Genomic DNA, 10,547 nt, shown 5'->3' with positions numbered 1-10,547 from the left:
AAATATAGTAATAGTACGAGCAAACATAAGAAGAAATTTATACCAGGCATAGCAATGCAGCGTAAATCTAATTGTCGTAAACTAAAGCGTGTCATTAGGTGAAATTTTGTAAATACGCCGTAAAAAGGAGAAAAGTTCCGCAAATTAAAGAAACTAACTGGAAAAGTACACGTAAACGTGCTAAATTACAGCTTATAAGCGTAACCGGCATATATGGAATATTAAAATCATAGCGCAAAAAAGCGTGAACTTCACCCGAACTTGGACTAAACCCCGAAAGAGATGAGAAATTAGAAATACCGAATGTGAGTTTTTAAACTTTTAGGGAGAATTAAAAAAATGATTATTGATAATTTATTTGATTATTTCTCTCGTATTTCGAACGATAGGGTTTTTACTTTTCATATTCAAAATGTGTGCACACCGCCACTGACGCGCCAGTCCAAAAAACATCAATATCGCTCTACAGTCAGGTACATTCACTTAGATGTCGTGTTTTATGGTTTCCTTAAAGCTTTTGGAGATGAATGATGAATGTGGAAAGCAGAGCAAAGGAAGCATTGGACATTTTAAACAGGAAATTTATTTAGAACGCAATTTGGAACTTTCAAATAGTAATAATAACCCACCACTGTTGTAAAGTATGGCTATCCCGTTTTGGATGCGGACTTTCTGTGTTGAATTCTTGTTAGAATGTTTAAGTTTTATATATTTTTTAAAGGTGTTTCCAGTTTTGGGAACAAGACTTCATAATAAAATTTTATTATGAAATGTTGTTTTGTGTTTTTATTCATTCTCCTTCATGTTTGCATTAACTTTTATCTGTCCCCATACAATCAATCATTTAGGGAAATGTTAGGCAATTAGAGATATTTACGAACATAATTAGAAAAGCACTAGTAATAACTACAATTAATGATAAAGTTAAAATTTTGAGTAATTAGAAAGGTGTGCTCTTTAGATAATGATTTTTTCATCTTATGTGATTCTATAATGGGAAAATATGCTAAATTTGTAATATAAGATTAAGTCGCTGTCAAAATACTGTAAATTAAACACAATTTAGTATAATATTGAAAATAATTGAAAATTACGTTGATTTTCATAAAGCTGTTTGTTTTGTTCGTCGTTCGAATTATATATGCCGTCTATTATGGAAAGTCAATGTGCATTCATTGCGACTAATGAGATCTGAAGTTAATTGAGTTCAGAGAAAGTGATATTATAAGTTAAGAGTTGAAAGTTAAAATATAATTCATCCCCTAGGAACATCACTACTTTCGTTACAAAATTAAAGTTATGAAACCAGTACGGCGCCTGGTTGGCACCCAGCTGATGCGTAGATTCGGCAATTGACTACACATATCAAAATTTGTAATATTAACTTTTAATGTTTGGCATATTTAATGAAAAGCATAGTAGTAACAAAATTGATGTTCTGATTTTCGATTTTGATATAATACTTAGTTTTCATTTAGATTTAGAGAAAGTAACTTAGATGTTATTCTTTTCGATTTTTGAAAATAACTCTTTGTTTTATTGTGCCGGGAATAATAAACCGGTCTCGAGAAAAATAAAAATGGAAACCCGTTTACGATTCCACGGTACCCTTTACTACGATAAACACCGGATACTATGATGTATCGATAGTACGGAGTGCCTACGACAGTTTGTCAGTATATTGTAAAATTAAAGGTTATGTTATGAGAATTTAAATTGTTACGTACGAGTAGACCCTGAACAACATTAATGTTTAATGAACAAGTTAATATTACTGTTATCTTGTATTTCACGATTGTGACAAATGTTCTTCGATGTGACATTATTCTCGATAAAGGTAAGTGCAATTGCTAGTAAGCCACACATAAGTATTGGCTTGCGCTCTTTACAAGGTTACATTTGTAAACCTACAAATTTTGTAGATATGAGCAGGCCTGAAGTAATACTAATGATTAAATGATTGATGGATTGAAATGCGGGGCTGTAGTGTTAAATATCCTCCCAGCAGTGGCGGATTAAGCTTCGTCGGCGCCCTAGGCACAAACTTAATGTGCGCCCTTCTCAAAAGAAAAATAGTATTTGAAGTATTTTAACCCGCGTCAGGTACCATGGGGTCAAATTTGACCCCAGTGTTCTTTCCAGTGCTGTAACTTCTAATACATTTGAAATAGCTTCAAGCCCTTTTTTGTATTTTACCTTTGCTTTCAGACAGCAATTATGCTTACCACACACTTGACCTCGGGTTTACGTAATGACAGGTATTTGTTAGTAGAAGTGTTTGGGGTCAAAATTGACCCCATGGTACCTCTTGTGTTCTAAATTATGTAATATGTTAGATTGATATTTTTATGACTTAGACCCTATGTATTAATTTTTCCTACCAAATAAATAGCAGATAATAATAATAATAATAATAATAATAATAATAATAATAATAATAATAATAATAATAATAGTTATAATTATTACAATCGCAAAGTGAACACTTCTTTGAATATGGGATCATATTGATTCTAATATATTTTCCTGGAATATGAGCTATTTTCTTCCTAGACTTGGCTACATTACACCACCTGTCGTTGGCAACGCTAACATCAGTAGACACATTGTTATCAAGCAGAGGTAAACAAAACAACATTATGGCGAGACGAAAGCTATCTGTTGAAGAAACATTGGCCTATTTGGAGGAGATCAGTGACAAAGAAGACTATTCAGGACAGTTTGGAATGAGACTGACAAAGAATTCAACGAAGCGATTGATTCCAGAGTGAGCAAAGTGCAAGTGATTTTGAGTGCGAGGAAGAAAATGATAGTGGTATGATGCTTGGGAAGAACAGATACGTCTGGCAAACAAAGACAAAACGATCAAGATCACCCGCAAGAAACTTGGTAAGCGGAAAACCAGGTCCTAAAGGAGCTGGAAATCAAGCCGACACTCTTCTGAAAGCATTTTCGCTGTTCAAGCGATAGCGAATGATATCTGCGATAGTGAAATGTACAAACCAGAAAATAGAAGCTGTGAAAACCACCTACAAGGGTAGATGCTGTTTCACCTATAAGACTGATGAGGATGAACTAAAGAACTTTTGGGAGTATGACTCTTTCTCGGTGTTACTAAAGCTTCAAGGTAAAGTTTGTGAAGCATTTGGGCAATGCGCGGTATTGGAAAACTGCTGTGTATTGCAGCTATGAGTCCGAAGCGGTTCTTATTTCTTCTTTACTGCTTGAGATTCGATGATAGGAGTATACGAGACCAGCGTAGGGCTGTTGACAAATTGGCACAATCGGGGAAGTTTTTGAGATGTTTCTGGACTCCTGCAAAGCAAACTGCATGCTGGGAGTGGATGTACCGTGGATAAATCTCTGTTAGGGTTTCGAGGAAGATGCGGTTTCAAACAGTATATGCCGAAAAAGCCCAGCAAATATGGGATAAAAATGTACGTGTTACCTGATAGCATGACTTTCTATTCGTTGTGTTCCAAAGTGTATATAGGTACAGGTACTCACGATCCTGGTTTGCCAGTTCCTACTCAAGCTGTATTCGACTCGATAGGAGTACTCACTGTGATCAATCGCTACATTACAACGGTCAATTATTATATACAGCCAATCAACTTAAGTCATGGGGCCTGACACTGGTCGGAACCATGAAGAAAAACAAGAGATGCATACCACCTTCTTTCCTTGCAAAATCTAAAGAATTCTGCACCAAGTGCATCAATTTTGTATGACAACAGCAAACGATTAAACAGAACTACAAATGAGCAATTACAGAAATAACAAATACTCTTACGTAAATGCAATGTGCAATGTGCTAAAGATGAGTGTACACAAATAACACATTGGTATTGAAGCATAATGAAAATGTTCTTCACATTTTTTAATAAAGATGTCTGGATAAAAAAAATATAATTCTAGATTTAATATTATTTGTATAGTTGTGTTTTGTAAGTGGGGTCAAATTTGACCCCATGGTACCTTTAGTGTAATTTTTTTCGTGGTACCAGACGGGGGTAAGGCTAATATAAAATTAGTGAAATAAGAAGCGAAGTATAAAAATCAATAATAAAAGTAATAGTCCTAGTACAAACAATTCATTTTATGTATGTGCTATACCTAAAATTATGTAATGTATTGAAAAATTAAATTCACGAGTCATAAATGAAGGTGCTTCTGCCTCACTTTGATCGCTACAAACTCGTATATAAGTTCTTCAAAGTTGATGTATCCATCAGTCAAGATGTGTGCTTCGATATGAGGAATAGATAACTTATATCGTTGAACGGACATAAGTCTTCAGTCTTTTTAGAGCCGAAAACGAACGTTCAGCTGAACAGTTTGTTACAGTAGTACAGTAGTACGCAAATTATTCTTAATGCAATCTCCATATTTGGAAACACAGATTGCAACATTTCTTTCCATATAACTGCTAGCATTTCTGCTGGTGCGTCACAGATTTCTCTCGTTTTCAAATGTCCCGCAAAATGTACACATTCATTTGATAACGTTGATTCGAGATCAGTTTTATATACAGCCTGAAGGTTGGCTGCGGGCTCCGAAATGACACAAGAACTTTGGAGAAACTTACTTAAAAACATGAAGTGGTCAGACATTATTTTATAGTTTTCCTTTCTTCTAATTAATTCAACGTGCAATTTATCAAGAATAGGAAAAAACACCTCAACTTTAAATGTTTGTCTTCCTGCTAGAACAACCTCATTGTCTCTTACTTCGTAGGCTTGAATGTTACGTTTTCTAAACCTTTTATAACTACGCTCGTAATCCATATAATTTTTTTTCCATGGATTTTTGCTCATAAGAGTCGAACATGTCACGAAGAGAAGTTACAAAGTTTACAAGTGATTGAACATGTACTATTGTTAAATCTATATTGACACTTTTTAATTTCACCGTGACACTCTGGAATCTCTTCAGTATATCATTCCAAAGTGATCATGAAAACTGTTTCCACCCTATTTAGTTGTTTCAAGAGGGATAAGGCCTAATTTCGAACTAGAGTTTTCTCAAAAGGATCATCACTTACATGAGTAAGGGTCTGAATTACACTATCACAGTTTTCATCCTCCTCTCGTGCTGAGCAACATGTCTGTGATAAAGATTTTTAGTGTTTTCGTTCCTGGATATATATGAAAGAAGCAAGTAAGTTCCAGCCTTTTGTTGAACTAAAAAATGTAAATATTTTGAAGCATATTGAAAAAAGCACATGCTTCCCTACAACTGCTTGCTGCACTACTTCCGACCAAATTCAAAGAATGAGCTGCGCAGGGCACATAATACGCTTTAGAATTGATTGCTTTAATTCGAGCCTGTAAACCTGTATATGCCCCTGACATATTGCTGGCATTGTCGTACGACTGACCTCAGCAATTAGTAAGGTCAATAGAATGTCTGGTCAAAATATCTATTACAGCTTCGGCTAGATTTTCAGGTTTGTGACTTGGATTTGACAGAAACGAAAGAAACCGTTTAACAAGTTTACCCTCTTTATTCACGTATCTTAACACAAGAGATAACTGATCAGTATGCGAAATATCTGGAGTTGAACCAATTATTACGGAGAAATATTTACTTTGTTTTATGTCTTTAATAATTTCTTTTCTCACTCTATCAGCAAGTAGTTCAATAACTACATCAAAAATTGTTGAAGACAAGTAGCTTTTATAACCTTTCCCCGGACTTCCATACCATTCAATGTCTTCTGCTAGAAATGGATCAAACTCGGAAATAAGCTCTAAAGACATCATGCATTGCCCGTTGTGGAGAGAATTGAATTTTTCTTCGTGACTACGTAAAGGAAGCCCGCGACTTGTCAACTTCTTTACGACAGGAAAAACTCTTCTTACACTGTGACTTCTGAATATGTGATTGAAGATGGTTCTCCAAGGTCCCAACAGGTTTCTGCATTTCTGCATTGTTCGCAGTTTTTTTGTCCAGAATTTTCGTGTGATGCTAGAATATTTGAAATGTTTTTCCAGTCTGAAATGCCCTGAGTTTCTATCTTTGTTTTGTCTTTGAACAACCTACATGATGCACATTATACGGCGCCAGTGCAACACGAATATACCACATAATTCCGTAAAATCGATTCGCAATTCACAAGTTTACGAAAACAAAACAAACAAACAAACAAATCACTCCTATTTAAGAATCTTGTCTGGCCTAATATGAATCTCTGCAATTTAGAAATATCGTTTTCAGTATTCTGATTAATTCCATGTCTTAGAAGAATGTCAATTGTAGACTATTTCAGACACCACTCGGCACGATCGTCACTAACGAAATTTGCACTCTCACTGTCACAATCACTAATTCCTACGAACTGAGGAGACACTACTTTAAGTGAACTTTCTTCATACACTAAACCCACAATATTGTCAACATTTTTCGTTTCACAGAGTTCACCCGATGTAACCGCTTCCACATCAGTTACTGAGCTGCTTTCGGAAATCACTTGTTCATTTCGCCTAAAAAATGTATCCAGTGTAAAAAGCATTTTCTGTAAGGTTGCTTCTCCTTCACGCTGAAAAAAAAAAACACCAAATCGCAAACGCACTAACAACCAACTGAATGCACCAGAAAATACGGTAAGGCAAAAACTAGTTACATGGAATTAGATATCTGCGTAATTATTTATTGCAAAGCGACAATACTCGTCTGCATATAAAAGAAGTATCTCCGAGTAGATTAATAACACGGTTAAAAAAAACAACCACTTTTTAGGCCCATGCGAAAGATGCACTAACTCACTTAACAGCAATTTAAAAAATGACCGACTGTATTTTCTTTCGCTCTGTCTTTTATATATATATATTTTTAAAAAGACTGACATTGTACAGGCAATGCGACTATGCGAGTTTCAAACAATCAGTCTTCTTTGTCGCCTGGCCATTGGTTTCACAAGGGTGGTGACAAATCAACGGTTTATTTACAAAAACAAAATAGCAAGATTGGGTGGGCGGCTTGCATTATTGTCATTGCAAGCGATAAAAGTCACAGCACAGATTAAAAAACAAAGTGATTGACACTTCAATTCGAATCTGAAGAAAGCAGAGCAGACGGAACATCTCGATAACACATATGATATATACAATACACCAAGGTTTCTTCCGTATGAAGCGAAAGTGTTACAAACCATTGATTTGAAACATTTGTTTCAAAGGTCTAAATTGTTACTGCGTACGTAAGACATTTTTTATATTCTGGAGAAACGATTTGCCGCCCCTAGGCACGTGCCTAGTGGGCCTATTTGGTTATCCGCCACTGCCTCCCAGGGTATGTTTCTTCTCGTATTTTTCATTAAATTTATTTTCCTAAAATACCTCCTAAAGGCCTGAATGTTGACAGCCCAATTGGGGTTGGGAAATTAACCCGGATATGTCATGATTTGAATGCCGAAAGCATGCAGCCAGAGTGGTATATAAAGTCTTAGTGTAGAAGAGATTCATTCGAATCGTCAGGGAGTTTAGCGACCCTGCAAGCTTCAACTGAGATTAAGTCAGCGCTCTTGGTTTTAGGAACCAACTCATTAACATATGTATTTTTTAAGAATGACTTACAACCTGGCTTGTCAATTAATGGCGCTCCGTAGGGTTTAACCGTCGTTTAACTCATTTATTCGTTTTAAAATGTTCAAACGTATATTAGTTACGTTGTATGATATATATCGATATTTTAATTATTTTATGTGTAGTGATATGTATGTAGATTTTGTTTAGTTTTGAATTTTACTAATTCCATGAATAGATTATATATATTTAGTATGATAGTTTTGCTCGTATATTATATACAAATATACGTATTTACGTATTATGTTAGAACATTTTAATTATTTTTAAAAAAAATGAGTGTTTGAAACGAAAATAGTAAGTTTAGTGCGGAAAACATAATTAAAAAACTTTGTTTTCATAAATTTTTTACGAGATTATATATTGCTCAACGACTCACACAAATGAAAGAATACCTAATTTATGTTTCCTTTTCTGTTAAATATTCATACAGGTGGAATAATTTGGTTAATTTACTTTACTGAATTTTTTATTCACCTCAACACAAATGAAGCCATAGTTAAAACATTCGGTATATGGTTAATATAAATAGAATAGTCATACCTAACGAATCAATTTGATGTTTAGCTGATTGTTTTTGTGTTGATTAGTTTAAAAGGAGAGAAAATATTGTATTAAACTAGCACTTATCAATAAACTCACACAATAGTAACACTATGTAACAAAATTTAAATTGAATTTGAGAATTCTGATAAAAAAAATACGACATAAGAAAATTGTTTGATTCGTTGTGTAATCTAGTGATGGGTAGGTCCCATTGTTCATGGTATGTTGAGGGAGCAATGCATGAGCCAACTAGGCACGTGAAAATTGATAACGTTCGTCAAGCGAACATAATGATCGCGTATAAAGTATTTTAGAGCTGTGTACGTTTGAGTTCAACTAAATGGCAATTGAGCATTATAAATGATTTAGGGCTATTTTCAAGATGCCAAAAGCCTGATTTAGAGCGGCATCTTTACATGAATTTACTCTTATAATGTATGCGTATTTTAACGTGATGCTAAAGGCCATTAGAGGGCGGCTCACTCCGAAGATAGTTACCCCTTCTAACTTCCCGAATGCCTAGCTTGTGAATGCTAGATGAGTAGGAACCGTTTGTTGTGCATCTTTAATATTTTGGAGGTGGATAGAATATCCCTCTTGTGATGTATATTTGTGATCAATGTCCATAAATGTGCTAGTAGAGTTTTACTTTGCCGTTGCCAATAAGATGTTTGTTGAAAATAAGATTAAGTAATGATTGTATCAGCCAAAAATCGCGTGTTCACTAATGTTGTAAAGATCCGTGCATTAGTGTTGATGCCTATGTAAATGTTATAGTTGATGATTTGGTAAAAATAGAAGTTTGCGAGTACTACTGATAATTTTTTTAAAAAAGTTTTTGTATGTGTGTTTAAATAACAGCAAGACAAGAGAGATTGTTTTGTGAGTTGACCTACGATTGTTTTGTGAGTCTAAATTTATTTGAAACATTTTAATGAATCTTTCGTTTTGCCGTATGAGCAATATCATTATTGAAACTTGAGACTTTAAATGATTTTGTATTGCTTTAGAATTTTTGATATTTAGTAAGTTGTAATACAGTATTTTAAATAATCAGTATACAAGTAATGCTATAACTACTTTACGAAATGCTGCTTTTGAAAATTTTCTTGCTTTATTCATGTTTTCATGTGTATGAATATATATATATATATATATATATATTAATTTATATAACAATTTTAATGCTACATTGTATCTTTATATTTAGTAGTTGAATATTACAAAATACTTTTGAATAAAAAGGTTTGGGTATTGAATAAGTTTGTTGTAAAGAAAAAAAAGGTGCATATACACGCATTCCACTACACTAGATACACGTATTAGGAGTTTCGGCTTTAGTGTTTACACCGTTGTTAGGCAACACTTCCGAAATATACACATTTTCTATTATTGTTTAGTAAATAAGTATTTTTGTATTAATGTCTACCTGTATATTCATTTAGTTTCAAGTGTCTACTATGATTTCAAATATGTTATACTCTTTGGATGAATCCTTCGCGATTAATTCTCATCAGAATTGTCTTAAAGTCGATGGGATAAAGCGGGAGTAAAATGGAATTAAAAGAAGAAGAAAGTGCTGGCAATCAACAGGGATACCATCTAAAAGTTTGTTCTTGGCTTTCTTTTCATTCTTCCGAATATCATTTTGTTATGGTTTATTTGTCTTTTCCATTTGGTCTATTGCCAAACAACATCTGGAATTACAAACATGTATTATAACGAACATTAACAAAACGGAAGTGATGTTCCAGGTTATTTCGAGAGAAGTTAATTTCGTTTATAACAAGTTTTCTTCTTCGTTTATAAAGATTTATAATTTGTGCTAAAGTAATGTATGATTTTTTTCTTGTTTTCGTTGTTTTTTCTTCTCGCGATATTCTTTACTATATATTGAGCTAAGTTCTGAAATTTATTTTCTATTTTACCATTTGATGTTATTCCATGCCTCTGGATTAGTTTTTTCTAATATCAATAGTGTTCTAATTTCTACCGGGGTCACAATGAGAAGCTGTGAGGGGCGTAGACTTAAAATCGTTAATAAGGCGCACTGAATTTAACATAGAGACGTTATAACATATGCGTATTTTTTATTTAACTACGCATATGTGGAGTATTATTACATATGTGGAGTATTATTCTTGTATGTGGAATATTATTACAAACTATCCTCGCAGACCGTCTAAACGCTCAAAATTGTAACTATCAAAAACAACATAGTTTTATTCCGTTACACTCAATAAAACATCTATATCATATAAAGATATAAAGAGATTGAGTGGTTCAAACTTTACCTGTTCCAATTCATGAGACTACCTATGATATTATCGGGATCCGAACCTTGGATCTCTTTATAAATCTTCATTATAACATCATTCCATTGCAAAAATTAATGGGATCCAGTAAGGAACTGGT

General features: G+C 33.9%; 1 protein-coding gene across 1 annotated transcript; it reads right to left on the bottom strand.

Annotated features, from left to right (window-relative positions):
- Positions 1 to 5,381: 5,381 nt before the first annotated feature.
- LOC145689764 (zinc finger MYM-type protein 1-like) lies at positions 5,382 to 5,762 on the bottom strand. The gene has a single exon (XM_081763968.1). It carries the CDS (start codon positions 5,760 to 5,762, stop codon positions 5,382 to 5,384), a length of 381 nt encoding a protein of 126 aa, XP_081620094.1.
- Positions 5,763 to 10,547: the final 4,785 nt, after the last annotated feature.

The sequence above is a fragment of the Thermobia domestica genome, chromosome 7 (assembly GCF_964235325.1).
Source record: "Thermobia domestica chromosome 7, izTheDome1.hap1.1, whole genome shotgun sequence".
In the NCBI taxonomy this organism is placed as follows: Eukaryota; Metazoa; Arthropoda; class Insecta; order Zygentoma; family Lepismatidae; genus Thermobia; species Thermobia domestica.
The sequence above is the reverse complement of the archived record's forward strand: the minus strand, read 5'-3'. Positions and strand labels throughout refer to the sequence as shown.